Genomic DNA, 17,673 nt, shown 5'->3' on the forward strand with positions numbered 1-17,673 from the left:
TAATACGAGCCAACATCAAATAATATTTAGTGTTTCATTCTGTTTAATTCTGGCCTCACCGTTTCTAATACTTGCATCATCTGTTGTTCCTTATAACTGTTTTTTCTCAAAGTCATTCTGAGGTGATAATTCTGAAGTAGTACTTCAACCTCCAGTCACTAGGAGGCGAAACTCCATCTGTGGTTCAGAGCGATGTCGCATTCAATACTGTTGGAGTTACAGATATATTAATGTACACCATCGACAGTGGCCAAAATCTAAAATCAAAATAAATAAATTCAAATTATAAGAAAGTATCAATACAGTACGCAACATTCTATTCAAACTATATTCAAAAATTATATTTAGAAACATTTAGTTTGTGTGCCTTCAGTGAAGTGGTGGGCTTTCGTACATTTAAAAGTAACTTGAACGCATCACCAATGAGTAAACATGGCGCCGACCAAGAAACGCAACGTGAGTTCGTCAAAACCAACAAAACAAAGTGTAATAACGCCTAAAACCGAAATCAGCCACAAAGTGGGGCGTATACTTAAGAACAGAACACGTGCCAACGACGTGTTTGACCTACTGGAGTTCCTTCAGGTAATATATAGGCATTTATTTGAGTAACAACTGTGGTATTACTGGTGATCGTGCTAATGGTTACGTTGCTTAGCATTTCTCATGGTGTGTGCTTTCTCTTCGTGTGTGTTCGTAGTCAGACAATGAGAAGGATTTCAAACGTGCTGTCATGTCGTGCAACAAACTGTTCTGCACCCTGTTGAAGAAGAAAGATCTGTACATCGGAAAACTGCCCGAAGAGGAGGAGGCGTTGAGTGGTGAGTCCTGAATGAACTCACGAGAATAGGTGACAGATGTGAGCAGGATTTCCATAGTCTGCATCATTGAGAATATGAGCCTCACTATTGATTCCTGATCCTTAAATGATGGTGATGAAATGAAAATTTTCATTGTCTGTCTGGTTCAGGAAATTACAGTGCGGAGGAGAAGTACCACATCTTCATGAGGCACCGTTACAACAGCTGTGTGGAAATACTGCTCGACCTCCTCTGCCATGAAGTTCACGATGTCTGGGTGAGTTGACTGAAGCCGTTATCAGATACGAGCTCCCCCGTAATGCCCAGAGGTTTGGGTCCTGTCATGTGTTGTTCACATTTGGCAAAAGCTGTAGGACATTGTGTGGGTGAGTCACAACAACATGAAAATGCTCAGTAAGATCCAGGCGAGTTAGTGGAACTTGACATGGACTCATCCATTCACTGGCTGTGGGTCCTTCAAAGTTCCTGCTGGTTTACTCACATCGAATATTAATTGGAGAGTAAACTAGGGAGCCGGCAAGAGAATTCTTCTGTCAAATGTATATAACTGGTAGTAAAATCTAGTGTCATTCCAAAGCCACATTTGTATGAAATATTACAGTTGTTACATCTAAAAAATGTAAAATGTAATTGTGCAAACACAGGAGAGTTCCCTGTGCTGCTTGATGAAGTTTGCCGCCGCAGAAGGACAGCATCCTCTTGAGGACTTGGACTGGAGTGAACATTACAGCTTCCCGAGGGAACTCATCCAGGTTGGATTATGAAAAATCCCATTGATTAATTCCGTTTCAGTCATTTCCCTATTCTCTTAACCAGATACGTCAGGGTTTTGAGTAGCCTTTGAGACATGTTTCTGTCTTTTATTTGTCAGAGAGTGGTGGACAGGTTGCTGTCCAAAACTGTGGACAATTCCATGCTGATCTCCCGGTTCCAGGAATTCCTTGAGATGGCGGACGTTAGCTACTATACAATGAGCTCTATCCGTGAGAGTTTTGGCAAAATAATGGATAAAAACAAAGGGGTAGGGATGCTCTTCATAGCTTGTCGATCATTTGTATCTTTTTAATATTATCACGTTTTTGAATGGACTTGGTGCTAAAATCTCTTGGCTTGTGTTGTCTTAGGCAGTGTCACCCATATACCAGTACAATGTGTTCGCCCTCATGTCCAACATCAGTGTGCCAAGCCAGGAGTCAGAGCTAACCAACTTTATGGTCAAACAGGAAGGTGAGGACTGCAGTGAAGTTGCCATCACAACATTACAAACACAGGTTCCAGTTTCCACTTTGTAATGATGCTATTAAATGTTATATTTTTTATTTTGTCCAGCCAAGCATGAGGACTGGAAAGCAGCTAAACTGAATGTAAGTAAAAAAATATTTTTAATCCGTCTGTCACACGTTGCTAAAGTTACTTGGTGAGACCTGGAACCTTGTATTTCTTTACAGGAGCACAAGCGTGTCTTTGAGAGGATGTGGCTTGGCTTTCTCAAATATAAGGTAAACATCTACATTTTTACCTTCATACATTGGTCGCTGTGTCTTTGGTACAATGCTGCTTCATTTCTCTGTGTTCTGCTGTAGTTGCCAAGCAGCATGTATAAAAAGGTCTTGGTGATTCTCCATGACTCCATTTTGCCCCACATGAGTAAACCCGCACTGATGATTGACTTCTTGACTGCGGCCTATGACGTTGGTAAGTTGTACACGGGGATTGGTTGTGACTGTGCTGAACAATCCACTAATGACTTTTTTTTAAAGGCACGGTTCACATTGGCTTTGCAGGGTGTAATATTTGGTAGTGCGGAATAAAATTTGACATGTCATATTTTTAATTGAATAGGTGGTGCAATCAGCCTACTGGCCCTCAATGGCCTTTTTGTCCTTATACATCAACACAACCTGTGAGTATGAAAGTAATGTTTGCCACCTTTATGTCACTTACAATAACTAATACAAAAGAAATTGACATAATGAATGGCATAAATAATTGTTGTGTGTGTGTGTGCGTGTGTTTTTTCAGGGATTACCCTGATTTCTACAAGAAGCTGTACAATCTACTTGAGCCCTCTATTTTCCATGTGAAATACAGAGCACGCTTTTTCTACTTAGCCAACCTCTTCCTTAGCTCCAGGTAAGAGCAGTCATGCTTAATTATGACTTTTCTTTTATCAAACCTCTATAGCTTGTCTGTATCTGTACAATTAAAGACATGTATACAGGTATCCTCTATGGCTGTATAATTCATTGTCAGTATTTTTCCTCCCACTATTTAACATAAATGACCATTCAAATTTGTATTTGTGCTTCCAGTCACTTACCAGTCTACCTCGTGGCTGCATTTACCAAACGCCTGGCTCGTTTGGCTCTTACAGCACCGCCCGCAGCCATCCTCATCGTGCTGCCCTTCATCTACAACCTGATCCGTCGCCACCCGTCGTGCAGGGTCCTCATTCACAAGCCCAGCACAGAGGATGGTGAGGAGTACCATTTCATTTTTATCTTTTTTTTTTTAGATGCAGTCCAGTCTTCTACAATCTTAGGAGCATTTTGTCTGTTTGTGTTCATATTAAACAGAGCCTTTGGAGGACCCGTATGTAATGGAGGAAGAGGACCCTGCTCTGTGCCGTGCATTAGAGAGCAGCTTGTGGGAAGTGAAGGTATATATGTGACACTCGCCACAGTTAGCTTCACTGTTGCTGGAGAAATATCACATGTGAGATGGAGTCCATGATAATAGACGTACACTTTGTCATGTTCTGCAGACTCTGCAGAGACATTACCATCCTGATGTGTCAAAAGCTGCAATGCTGATCAACAGCCCGCTTTCAGAGCAAGAGCAGGACATCAGTGAGGTGCTGGAGATAACAGCCTATGAGGTGAGCTGACAAATCTGAAAGTTTCTTCAGTGGTTTCTTCTCTAATATTCATCTTAAACTCCCTGTCTTCTCTTCCCCCAGCTGATGGAGAAAGACCTGAAGCAGCCAGAGAACAAGAACATCCCACTGGAGTTTGAGAAGGCCTCACAGTTACTAGTAGGAGGAGGGAATGTGTTAGGGCAACACTTCTGTCTGAATTAAAAATGACTCCAAATGTCAACTTTTCTCAGGACCAGTTCATGCACCAGTTTGGACTGAACGATAAATCTGGACAGACTCCCGCTTAGAAAACAACCTGCCTTCCTGAGACATGTTTGATCAGGTGTTTTGTGTTCATGTGTTTTCTTTTTTTCCATGACTGTCCATGTCTCTATTATACATGAATAAAAACCTTTGACAAAAGCTTGTTCTCCTCATTCAGATGAATCACCACAATGGTCCACAATGAGCACACAAGGTACTATTCAAAGCGGCGGCTCATTTAGTGACATATTTATAATGCACTTGCTGCTCAGGCTCTCTTCTGCTTCAGCGGCAGACAAACCATTTCTGCTAAAAAGCTAAATGGGTAATATTTTGCTAAGTAGCCAAACAACGTCACGTAAGGCCTGTGTGTTTTAATGAGCGCAACATTCTGTCCTGTTTTAGCAGAAAAGGTTAAGCATTACTGATGACCTTAACAATGGCTCCTTTAATTTGAATCTTTATGCAGGGTTCATGTGGGTCATGCTGTTTTAAATACTTCAGGTCTGGGTATTGATTCTGATTTTGACTAAACTACATAGTCACATAAACCTTTATGTATGAGGTATAATATATAGGTTATATAGGGTTTTAGATACTCAGTGCATCCTACAGTCCAGTCATCTACAATCGAAGGAGGACAAACGTCACATGTGAGATGGAGTTGAAATTAAATAACCTTTTTGCTTTCCTTATTTTCTGCAGACGTTGCAGAGATAATGCTGGAGATAAGCACAGATGATCTGACGCCTCCTAAATTCAGTGGTTTCTCCATCTGTTTGGTTGTAGCTATGTGTTACAAACAAAATGAGAGTTAATATACATCTTAAACTCCTTGTCTTCGGTAGACCATTAATCATTTCCTTTGTTCTTTTCCCCCAGATGATGGAAAAAGACCTCCTGAAGCTCGTTTTCTTTCCTTCCACGTGCTGTTCACATGTCATCCTCTTGGACAAGTGAACCATATGGACACACAGCGGGGCAGCTCCCGGGAACAAGAATGCATGTGAGAGCTCATTCTGAATCACAACTCACTTCGGTTTGAAAAGAGCAAAGTCATATCAGGAAGACTCTGTCCAATAACAACACTGACCGACACGAGGACAGACAGACAGACAGACAGACACATCCTGTGTCGGGGACAGAAACCCATGAAGGGGACAGAAGCTACTAAGTAAACACTCCAGTGACTCAGCTTTTTTTTTTTTATAAATATATCTTTTCATTTTTGCAGGCTCAATGTTATAATAGGCTTCCACGTGGAGACATGACACTGAACCGTGCCAAAACCCGGAAGATGAGAAGCCTGCAAAACCGCATCACTGTGAAGAGGACAAGAGGAGGTGAAGAAGCTCACTTGGATGGGTAATAATGTCTTTGATTGGTTTCTGATGATAATGTGTTTTATTGCACATTATTTGGGGCAACATAGCATCCTTATATATAAAATGATGCTGCTCTTAAAAGGTCCAGTGGGTCACATTCAGGAGGTTTTAATTTACAACCTATAAATGGGTCTGTAATGGCTTTGAAATACACATGTTGTCGTCTTAGAATAATTTATATGTGCTTTAAGCAAGGGCCTCGCTTAATGGAGGCTGCCATCTTGCACCACTGTTTCTCTTGAGCAGCCTGAATGGACAAAAACTGAGCATTTTCTCTGGTATGTTAAGGCCACAGTAGTTTCCAGACGTGCTTGGAAGAAGGTGAACGGCTGAATCTCATCCACTGCATGAAAAGCTCAGCACAGAAATTTGGTGCGGGCATATTTAAACAGAACACGTGTTCCTGTGCCATCTCAAATGATGTTACTACTTAATTGGACTAATTAACGCTTAAGTTTAAATGGTGCAACAATGAGAGTCATGGTGATTTGTTTACACGGAGGCACAGCAGCGATCCACTGATATCTCCTGTCGACGTGGATGTCAAAGTTTGAAAACAAAGCAGCCATGATCGTGACACGAATCTCGGTAACTGATGGATTAATAGATGAATTAATGGTTTGATGGCGAATGAAAAAGCCATTCAGGCTTGGATAATGATGTAGACACAGCTCTCACTTTGATAACTCTGTGTGTGTGTGTATGAGAGGGAGAGTGTGAGCTTTGGCAGCACTGCAGGTTCACCAAAGTCTTGGCAGCATGGAACATTTCTCCATGAATCTGCAGGACGCAGGAGTTCCGTTGTTGTCTATCCTCCTCCTCCTCCTCCTCCTCCGCCTCCTCCTCCTTCGCTGGTGAGGAAATAGAAGCTGTCCAAGGTGAGTCAGTGCTGTGAAGCTGTTTGAGCATTTGGCCAAGGCTCCGGCAAAAGCTGATTAATAATACATTTTTGTTCTATTACCTGACAGAGGAAGAGAAAATGTGTGTGGGGTGGGGAAAGTATTCCTCTTTTGCCAATTAAGTGCACTGTAAAGTGTGCCAATCATTCAACTGTGTTCATATTAAATGGAAAATGTGACTGAAATCAACTGGAGTATTTAGTATGATGCAAAGGTGCAGTGAGATAATTCAAATCTGAAGTGCTACCAGCATTAACCTTCTTAACCTTCCACGTGTTGGCGTTCTGCATTGCAGTCGCTGTGAATTTGGGCATTCCTGCGTGGGAGTGTTTTTTGCAAAGGTACTCGGCGTAGATGGAGATTTGAGTACCGATAAAAGCTGGGGTTATTTTTGCATGCTGCCCCTGTCATTGTTTTGGTTTGATACTGTAATCCTCTTATGTAACTGAGTGGAGTGCTCTCTCTCTCTCTGAGCACACTCATGCACATGGACACACACACACGTACATATCAATCATTTCACGTTGCACCTGCAAATGCATGGAAGGAGTGATGCAGGAGCAACAGTGTTCAAATGGAAAAGTGATTTTTAACACACGTGACTGCATGAGTTTGCGGTCGTGATTGTGAAAAAAAAAAGATAGGGACATTGACGGCGACAAGCCCAATGTTTTTAATCAAAGAGGATGAAGGAATTGTACAGTAAGTGCCACAGAGCTCTTTTTTTGCTAGACTGTTTTAGTGCCATGTACATGAAATATCCCATGTCTTTGCATTTGTTTGATCTGCAACACAATATCATTCATGCAGTAGTAGATTCATATATATATACACACATACTCTACATGCACACACACACACACAGGCGTTGTACATATGCATACTTGTGTTTTCAGTGTTAATGTGTTGGTAATGTGCTAGTAAGTGCTTTGCAGAGTCAATATAACCTATTTACTACATCCAGAAATGGAGAAATGTGCAGTAATGGGCCAATTTAAATACATGTCATTGTGTAAAGTGCATGCATACTTGCAGTAGTTTTACAAAAGTGGAAATTTAATCTTAAATAGACAAAATGTCTTGATCAGAAATAGTGAAATGGATTATACATTCAGTTGTATGTTTTGATCTTGTTTGTGTGTGGTTTCGGTGATTGTACAGAATGTGTGAGGAGAGTGTGATGTTTGCAGTGTGTAATGTCTGTTTTTTTTTTTTCTTTCTTGCAGGTGACAATGCGGGATCACACGTCTGGTGCTAATGTGGAGGAGCTGCTGAGGCAGTCGCAGATGGAGTTGCAGTGGATCCAGAGACAGCTGGCCATGATCGCTGCCAGAAACGTACACCATCATCACCTGCACAACAAGGGCAAGGTACAGTAGTGCCACATACTGAAGGCCTGTGTTACTACTACTACTACTACTACTTCTAGGTAAATGTGTTATTCCATGAACACCTGCTCATGTTTGATTATGGATAATCAAATCTATGGTTGAAAGGCCTTTAGATGAATGCCATTAATGATCTCAAGTGTCTATAAAGGTTTATATATTCCGACTAACAATGATAGTTACTAGTCCTATAAATCATAATAAACTCAGTCCTGTGTAAGAATGCTGCATTGCTACATTGGCTTTCTGTAGTAGATGTCATTTCCTGTCCACAACCACCATACTTATTGATGAATGTTCCTAATCTTGTTCCACCTGTGCACAGACTTCCCCTCCAGTGGTTGGGTTGAATTTTCTGTCTCAAGTCATTTCAGTTCAACTGATTAACGTACTTGACCCTGTCAAATATACACCTGTATGTGGTTTTTGAGAACTTTAATTGCAGGTTTTCTGACTATTAGTACATTTGATTTTAAATAGATTGTTTATAAAAGAAAGTCGTTTCATTGCTTGCTCAAGTGAAATGAGGACACCCTTTGGTTTTCCATTGTTAATACAGTATATATATATATGTATATATTAATATACTGTATATCAGTAATACCAAAACTTCTTGGCAGGTATATAAAAAACCATGTGACTTGTACCCAGTAAATAATAATAATACATTTTATTTATTTATAAGCACCCAAGGACACTTTAAGGAAATGAATGAAGATAATAAAAAACAATAAAACAGCAATAAAACAGAGAAAATATAAACTCTATCTCGCTGTTTTAAAATGCAGCAAGTTGAGGCAGAGTCTTGCCCCTGATATCATCCAAAGCTTGTGGCTTGTTTAAGTGGTTAAATGATGCTTTGCCTTCAGCTATTTGCATATTTAAAGGGGTCACTGCGCATTTCTGCCCAATCCAGTATCCATCTGTTCCTGAACCCCAGTCTCGCAGGGGCTGCGTATCATGCCTGAAACCCAATTCACTGTGAGAGTGATGCGTCTGCTGAAAGGATGGGAACAGACAGTGAGCAAGCGTTGCTAGGCAACAGAGTGGAACAGAGCGTACGCTCAGCTCTCCTCTCCTCACCCTCCGCACACTAAGTATCTCTTGTCTTTCTGTCCTCTCCTCGGTCCTGTGTCCGCAGCCTGGTTTAAACAGAATGGCTATCGACAGAATACAGTGAGTGACTGCTGCTGCTGCTGCTGCTGCTGCTGCTGCTGCTTTAGCCTCATTAAAACCGCCATTCTGATTTCATTTGAGTCCACTGTTGAGGAATTTAGAGCAGGCGAGGAGAGCAAAGGGATGACTGCACATCAGGTCTGTCAGGAACACGAAGGCATTGATCTGATTTCCAACTGGAGGGGAAAGTTGCATGATGAGTGGTGATGGCAAGGATATACATCAATCACTGCTTTTGTCAGCAGTATAGTAGAAAACCATTTATTCCGTATTTCAGAGCAGAAACACAAGGATGTGAGACGCGGTCCGTGAGACAGAGGGAGAAAAAAGGAGGGAATGGATCTGAAGCACGACTGGCGAGAGTAGCAGAGCAGGTATTACACATTCAGGGATGGCACTGAGGCAGAGTGTGTGTGTGTGTGTGTGTGAGACCAGGAAGGAAGCCACTGTCAGTGATTCTGCTCTCAGTATCAGGGTGAGACCTCGAGTCGGCTACAGCTGCGTACAAACCCAGTTGGCTCTTAAAGCTGCAGAGTGGAAACGCAGATTGCGACAGCACACAGAGGCACGCATCCACCGGCATCCACGTGTGTGTGTGTGTGTGTGTGTGTGTGCCTCTCCCTTGCCAGCTTGTGTCATAGTGACGTGAAGGGAAGAGTCATTTTGGGACAAAAGGGGTGCTGCCTTAAAGGTAGGAACATGGTCATAATCTGCTTCAGGAAAAGCATTGTCCCACCCCCTCTTACCAAAAAAAGAAAAGGAAATGTTAGATATTGTTTTCTCCAAATACTGCAGTGATGCACTGGATGCTATACACAGGTGCTGTGCTTCTCAGTGATATTCTTTCATGGGAAATATACATGTGGTCACTCTTTGGAGCACTGGCTAAGTGATGGTGAGTGATAGTGAATTTTCTTTTTTTCCTTGTGTGGTGAACTCTAATGTAATAGCAGTGTGTGTGTGTGTGTGTGTGTCTGAAATCCCCCCCCCGTCGAGGACAGTTTTACAAGCCTAAGTGGATGGATGTTATTTGTTTAATGGCAGGTCAGTACCTCTACCGCCACTGCTGAGTGCATCAGTATTTCACTCATACACCAGATGGCGATAAGACAATCTGTTCAAATTGCACCTTGTCAGAATAAGATTCCCTTCAGGTAGCCCGGTGTCTGTGTTGGGCTGCAGAGCACATGCTATTTAACCACAATGCCCTTGGTTCAGACCCAACCACCACATGCTGCTCTCCTAATCATTTTAACCGCAAATCACCTCCGCAAATGCATGCAGGAACACCCCTGGAAAACGAGGATGGTGTTTAATCATTGAATAATTACAGACATGACGTCTGTACGTGTTTGTGGCTATTAATTACTGCAAACATGGAAAGGGGAGTCTCACTGTGCGAGGGAATGTAGTAAAAAGCTGCTATTACATAATTATATGCTGCAAGATCTTAATGGCTGCCCACGTTATTTGCTTTACTTAATAAACTGCTACCCCAGCCTCCACATGCTGCTTCAAAACCTCACTGTTGCACACAGCTCAGTCACCTGACAGATGACTGAGTGCGACGTACAGCTTATTTATCTTTGCAGAATCAAACTGAGACATAGACAGGGTCGTGAAGTGACACCGTAAGAATCTGAACTTCCCGCTTTAAGGCCTGATTTGACCAGCGCTTCAGGTGTTCAGATGTTTGCTGGCGTTCTAAATCACGTGCCCCCTACTGGCTATTTTATTTATTCTTACACGATAGGTGCTTCACCCTTAACAGGAGACGGCCCCCCAATTCAGTGTAGGCCTCCTCTGTGTACCCGTAGCACGAGCAAATCAATCTTGCTTATAAAATCAGGATCAGGATCATTTCCAGGTCCAGGTTCCATGCACTTATTGGAAGGTGGAGCAGCTTTTACTGACCGTTTGTTAGTGGATGCAGGATATTTCTCTTTCCTCCCCGTCTGCGTCACAAATCCGATCTTTTGACATAACGTAGCGCCTGTCAGACGGCACAATTAGGCCCTGTGCGACTGAGGACTAGTTATAGTCACAGACCGCCCCCGCCCCCCCCCAATTTGTCTCATTACTCATCCTGAGTCGTGTTTTTGGGGTGGGAGGATCTCCAACTTAAGCTCTAATGTGGTCGTGGAGTCGTGTGATATGGTGCTTTTCGTCCTCCTAACGGCTGTTACATTAGAGTTGAGGATCTGAAGTCCCTGTAAAAACGAATCACCCGTATTTGGTTTTTCTGGCTACATCTTAAGCAGTTCTCACTGTTATTTGCTCTAATGTCCCGCTGTTAGTTTTGTCTGACTATGTAGAAAACCAACAACCCTGGTGTGTGTGACTGAAGGCTTGTCCGCTTGGCAGTGCCGCTGTAATAGCAGGTGGACCTGGCTGTCTTTCTGTCTGCTTGGCAGGTTCTTCATACTGGCTTTGCTTGCTCTTGCTGTCAGGGTAAACTGATATCTTGCCTGCAAATTCGTTTTAGTGTGTGTGGAGGACGGCAGTCTGGCTTGCAGTTTGGGAATTTGGTTGTTTGTGTGAGCTTCCTTTGTGGAACTGACGAGACACCAAATGTTCTGAACATTCTAATTAATATATCAGAAACTGATGTTTGAGCCATCTGTTGAACTGTAAGTGCTTACCAGTGAAAATCTGTCATTTTCCTTGAATTTTTTTGATGATAATTTAGGCGCCGGCCTGGCTAAGTGTGCTTTTTCAGGAGGTAAAAGGTAAAAGACAAAACCTCATCCTTGTTCATATTTTATACATTCTGTGTTACTCAAAGTAGGCCAGAGTAGAGCGTCAAATTCGTTTTAGATCAAGTGTTTCACCTTTTAAATGCGATGGCGAAAAGTGCTTCTCAGAGTCTGGAGTTTGGATCCACTTTTTTTTGGGATTCTCTATTCCGCCCCAAAATCCTAAGACTGGCAAATCTTTCAGAGGCTGAAAACCTGTGGAAGTAGCGTCTTAATTTCACCGTCTGATAATCCTTTTCCTCCGACCAACCCTGCAGGATGGAACTAATGCCCGAGTACATCACTGGAAAAGCTTGACGGGAGCCCTCTGTCCTTATTTTTGACAAACTCCAATGATGTCACGGGTTCACAGTGTGGTTCAATTTGATTATCTAACTAAAACTTTAAGTCAAACTAAGGTAGGGGATGTGTATTTGCACGTGTTATCATGCTGACATTAGCATGAAACATAGTGTCATTCACTAGGATTGCTGTGGTTGAAAAGAAATATTTAATGTTAATTCCACCTCCCCCTACGTTTATTTGTGTCTTGCAGTCAAGGTATGAGGTTCCATCTCAGCAACCGACAGGCCTCTCAGCGTACAATGTGAACCGCTTTCGACTCCTGGAGGAGAGAAACCGATCTCTGAAGCTTGAAGTAGCCACGCTTCGCCAAGAAAAACAGCACTATAGGAAATTGGTAAACATCCTGTTCTCCCACTTGTCTTGTTCCATACATTGAACATCTGATGTGCAGTACATTTTCCCACAAAGGCAAGGATTAAATCATGAGCACAGTAGTATAACGCCAGTGAGTGCACTGCATTATAGTCCCTGTCGCTGCTTTTATTCCTCGCATGGCCTTGTACACACACACACACACACACACACACACCAACCCCCCCACTTGGCTGCACACGTGTGCATTTATTGTGGTGGTAAATGGATAAGGAGCGGCTGCGGTTCCGTGTGTTTATTGCATAGGCGTGTGCGTGCGTGCGTGTGTGTGTTGTGTTGTGTTTGCCCTATATGCTCATCCATGCATTTGTGTACATAGCGACTGTCTTAGGAGGCCTCCCCCAGGTGGTCTCGAATGGAAACATGTGAGGCGTTGTCCTGGCAACACGCCCGTTCGCAGAAGTGTGTGGACAGACTGGCAGAGAGGAACTGACGGAGCATAATGGCTGCGTCTGTCACAGGCTCCTTTTGACTTGATTTCCAGTCAGGGAAACCCACATGTTGCAGTCTGTGTGTTGCTCCTGTTGGGACTGAGAGTGCTTTCTCATTGTCTTTGAATTTGAGACTTGTGTGGACAAAACAACTTAAATAATTGTCTACTTAGTTGTTTCCTCTTTATATACAAACCAGACAGGGTACAAAATAATAACTCTGGGTATAATAGTTCTTTTTTTTGCCATCCTTCTGTCTGCCCATTTAAAAACAAACTATCATGCGAACCACTGCCACTGTAGAAGACCTACTGCGCAATGTTACTTCTGTTTCTTTAGTTGAATTAATGACAGCCGGCCCAGGCCTCAGGCAGACCCTGATGTACATGACCATAACTCACATGCAGTACGCAGTCAGTAACATGGTTTAAAGTTATGTAATATGTTCATATACACTATACAGTCCAGCTGGGTGCCTGCATGGCAGTCTTTTCACTGTCACCGTGGAAAGCCTTACGTGGTCGTTCATGCAAAGACGAAGAATTCACCTATGGATCAGTGAGAAATCATTCTTTCATGCATATTAACTCAAACAAACCCTTACTCTTTTTTACTCCTTTTTTTGTTTTTTTCCTTTAAGTGTGATTACATTTCCAAGATTTGCAAACACCAGATGGCTGATAATTATTTATTTAAAAAAAACAAAAAACAACTCTTCTTTAAGTTTGCACGCTCTCTCCGCGTGTGCGTGGGTTTTCTCCGGGCTTCCTCCCACAGTCCAAAAACATGCAATATGTGGATTAGGTAAATTGGACTCTCTCAATTGACCGTAGGTGGGAGTGTGAGGGTGGGTGGTTATTTGTCTCTATGTATTAAAAATTAATATTTAAAAAAAGAATAATAAATGAATACATGAAAGCTGATTAAGGATGAATAAAGGATGTGTATTCTGCATACATTTACTGACATGCCACAAAAAACAAATTGATGGGCTAATCTAAGAGAGACTACAAGTCTTCTCTTTAGGCCATTTTCGCTTCACTTTATCTCGGTAAAAGATCCCAAATCAGACGGCCAGTTAAGCCACCACATCTCACAGTGTCTCAAGTTTCTTCAGGTTCTTCAGCTCTTGTCTGCGTGTGTTCCAACATGAAATTTGTTATTTTGCTACTTAAATGACAAAAAAAGACAAGTTCTCTGTAAAAAAAGAAAAAAAAAGAAAGAAGAAGCTGTGAAGCAGTTGCCTGGAAACAATCTGTGACGGACAGTCGAAGAAAGGTACCTTAGGTAAAGAATGACCTTCTGTGTGCTGTGTGACTGCTGCTAAAAGGGCTGCAGCTGTCTCCCTGGACACTGATCCCTATGGCAACAATTGTGTACTGCTCGCAGCTGGTCCACCCAGATGAAAGTCCTCGTGATGATACGGGCTGTCCCTGTGCAAAGAGGAACAACGTCTAATCGATAACCCCCTAATAGCTCTGTTGTCTCAGCTGACCCCATAATCTCCATTTTAACTCCCTCTAATCAAAGATGCACAGACAAACCCGGGGGTTAATAATAGCCCAGAGTAGTGTAACACAATTCAGCTGGAATAATGCTTCCACCACCCACAGGGAAGTCAGGAAAATTTCACATTGTTTTGACTCACACGGCTGTTTTAACTACAGATATTAGACAGGGTGTGTTTAGGCTGAGCTTTCTATTCTTTCCCTAATTTAATTTATCTCAGACAGGGGTTCCTTATTTTCCTCTTTCCCCCGGTCCATTTCCATACCCACTTCTCATCTTCTAGCTCCTTAAGTAAAATCACTAAGAGCTAAAGCCTTTTTTTTAAGAAAAGATGTATTATGGTGCCACTAATGATGAGCAAAGCTAATGTGACAACTTTTGTCGACTCTAAATGCTTATCGGAGTAAATCAGACTTTTTTTGTAATTGATTCAAACCACATTTGGTAGTGGCTTAAAATTCCATTCAAGATGATGGTGGGACGTGCTGCGCTTATTCGCTCATGTAACGCCACACAACGCCGCTTTATATACACACACACACCCCAGTCTCTTTTCCTACCGGAGCTTTTTTCCTTGTGCTGTACGGAGGAGTTTCTGCACTGCGACTTGACAAGGCAATTGTTAGCGAGAGTGAGACGACACACCTCCATTTTCCCCTGCATCTTTTTGTTTGAAAGCTGTGCCACAAATGTGGATACACCTACGTTGTTACCAAAGCAACCCATGCAGATAGGCTGGTTATATCTAGACACACCAATCCAAGTTGCAATTAACCAGTGAGGACCGATTTTCTTGTCTGAACACTAGAAATAGTAGCATTAATATGATCGTTTATACACTTATATATTCTCTCGTATGTCTCCATTCTTTCTTCACCTCCTCTCATCCATGTGTGTACACTTCCCTTCTGTCTCCATCATTCTTCTCACTCTCTCCCTTCCTACTTCCTGTCATAACCTGGTTATTACCCACTGCCAGGCCGGCGTAGATGTTTTAGTGTGGCCACTGTTCTGCTCTGGCTGCAGTCATTTAAGCTGATTTCAGACGTTTTCTGCGTGTTCATTGCAGACACATTTTGAGATGAGTTATACAGTAGCAGTGTTTTTTGTTTGAAGGACTGACTTGCTGTTCAAAGTATGGACTCATACTATAGTTTTAAAGCAGCTGTATTTGAGAAGCAGTTGCTTTTAATCCATATTATGACAACGAGTCGTTTTAATTGTGTGACAATATCTGCTTTTTCAAGTTGGTGCTGGCTGTATAATGAGGAACATCCTACAAACCAGGGCTTTGATATTTATCGAGACCATATGTGAAGCACTTTTGCAATCATCTGGTCCTGTGCTATAAATGTTCATAAAATATGATGTGATGTGATTTTTGTCCACATAAGTCTCTGTAGACAAACCACCATGAGTTCAATCTAAGAACAAAATTAGACTTTTGTTTGACCCTTTAACACTGAGCATGTCACAGATGCCTTTGCATTATACCGTAATTGTGTTATCACAAACGGTTTCTGAAAGCGGAGAAGTTGCAGGTCAAAGCCAACATGTGGTTATTACAGGAACTTTTCTCGCGCCGTTGCAGGAAGCCGGCGAATCAGTGTCTTTGTCACCAGAGAGGAGAGAGTTGGAAAAACGCCTGTACATAGTTTCCATTTTTTTTGGCTTGTTTTTGCACAATGAGACAAAAAGTCAAACAAATGTTATTTTAAATATGTTTTATACTGTTCACATTTCAAATTCAACACGCAAAAGCTGGTGTTTGTGTGCAACTACAGTGTTTTTTTTCTAAATAAATCTTCAATTTTCCTCATTTTAAATTGTTAATACACCATTTTGATAGACAAATTGTCTATAACTGCCAGATGTTGAAAATTATTCCGGAAAATTGGCGTTTTAACTCCTGACAGATCAAGGACTTCAGTGACATTTAGTGACATTTAGTGACCCCTACAGAAGGAGAAGCAGAAATGAAGAAAAAACAAACTCCGTGCCATTTAGATGTTAATGAACACTTGAAATAAGCTCTAACCAAATAATTAAAAAAGGTTGACTTAAAAATGCCTTTCATGTTGAGTCATATCACTCCTAAAATTGGACTGGAAAGCGATTTCTGTTGCATCAAAACCCGCGTGGATTCACTGAAAATCTCCTTGAACAGATTAAATCTTTTTTTATTTTTTTTATTTTCTTGAACTACCCACGTTGACAGTAACACACATGCAGGGACATGCATGAGTGGCCACGAACAAACTCATGTCAACATGATATAATTACTGATTGTTACAAGGCAGTGTAGGCAGTGTGATGGCAAGTGTGTTGTCGTGTTGTAGTTAAAGGCTAAAAGCTGTGAAACTGTGAGGAATAGAATTTGAAACAGAAATGGACCCTCACAAATATGGAAGGAAGGATAAGCGATGAAACACTGCAGTCGAAAATGACAGTATAGAATTTTACTAAATCTTAACAATTATACATTGTGTGACTGTTACAGTTTTTTTTAACTGAATGGAATAATTTATGTTTCTCTCCCCAAAAGACATACTCCCATTATTTACTGCCTTTTCCCCCACTGTCTATGATGATGACCAGTCTAAAGACTCAGTGAGACCCAAACTCAAAAATGACCCTGTCTGGTCTGACTGTTATTTTAAGTATATAGTAAAAATTGTCAATCAATTCTGTGTTACACCTTTAGTTTTACTTCAGTCCAACCCGTTACCACAAAGTCTACCCTTCAATTTGGAATTTAGGGCCAATAGACCCTGTTTACATAAAAGTATACTTAAAATTAAATGAAACAATGAATTATTTGGACTGTTTGACTTATCACAGAGTGGTACAAGTTTAGTGACAATGCTGTTTTACACATAAATCACATCTGCCGTTCCTCTGGGGGTCAAAAATGACACAATGTATAAATTATTACCCATTATTAGGGTTCGAGCAACAAGGTTGCAAGAACCCTATTGAAACTGGAAGGATTATTATTATTATTATTATTATTATTATTATTATTCTTATTATTCCCCCAAATGAATCGCCTTTTTGAGGCCTTTCCCATACCCCAAAACTCACCAATTTTTGTGACCGCATCAATCCTGGTGTAAATTTACGTCTGAAAAAGGTTCGGGGAATGTGCGTCGAAAATTGAATGTGGGAGGGGCCAATAAGTGCGGCGCCACCTGTCCAAATTCACCATGACCAACACAAATATCGCACATGCACGAAATTCGGTACACATGTGTAGTGGGTCAGGATGAAGAAAAAATTACATTATGACCATGATCCAAACCCAACAGGAATTCCGCCATCTTGGGTTGATTGGCCATTTTTTGGCGATTTTGGCGAATTCGCAGCAATGGTATTTGAACTAACTCCTCCTAGAGTTTTCGTGCGATCACCTTCAAACTTGGTGAGGTCCCTGTGGACCAGTTGAGGAGCTCACGGTATCAAAAGTTTTT

At 41.6% G+C, this 17,673-nt stretch overlaps 2 protein-coding genes across 2 annotated transcripts in view; both read left to right on the forward strand.

The window, feature by feature from the left end:
• The first annotated feature begins 416 nt into the window (after positions 1 to 416).
• noc4l (nucleolar complex associated 4 homolog) lies at positions 417 to 4,075 on the forward strand. Its single transcript, XM_044053695.1, has 15 exons — positions 417 to 585; positions 701 to 821; positions 971 to 1,077; positions 1,466 to 1,573; positions 1,693 to 1,842; positions 1,946 to 2,048; positions 2,151 to 2,185; positions 2,270 to 2,320; positions 2,405 to 2,516; positions 2,664 to 2,724; positions 2,844 to 2,954; positions 3,134 to 3,297; positions 3,398 to 3,480; positions 3,586 to 3,699; positions 3,781 to 4,075. The coding sequence occupies exons 1-15, from the start codon at positions 433 to 435 to the stop codon at positions 3,898 to 3,900; spliced, it is 1,593 nt and encodes a 530-aa protein (XP_043909630.1). The 5' UTR covers positions 417 to 432; the 3' UTR covers positions 3,901 to 4,075.
• Positions 4,076 to 6,779: 2,704 nt separating this feature from the next.
• The window catches only part of rimbp2a (RIMS binding protein 2a), a 55,949-nt gene continuing 45,055 nt past the window's right edge, over positions 6,780 to 17,673 (forward strand). The window contains exons 1-3 of the mRNA XM_044012666.1: positions 6,780 to 6,928; positions 7,453 to 7,596; positions 12,082 to 12,225. Of these exons, the coding sequence (XP_043868601.1) occupies positions 7,459 to 7,596; positions 12,082 to 12,225 (282 nt within the window). The 5' untranslated portion in view covers positions 6,780 to 6,928; positions 7,453 to 7,458. The remainder of the gene's footprint in view (positions 6,929 to 7,452; positions 7,597 to 12,081; positions 12,226 to 17,673) is intronic.

This window comes from Solea senegalensis, linkage group LG21, assembly GCF_019176455.1.
Source record: "Solea senegalensis isolate Sse05_10M linkage group LG21, IFAPA_SoseM_1, whole genome shotgun sequence".
In the NCBI taxonomy this organism is placed as follows: Eukaryota; Metazoa; Chordata; class Actinopteri; order Pleuronectiformes; family Soleidae; genus Solea; species Solea senegalensis.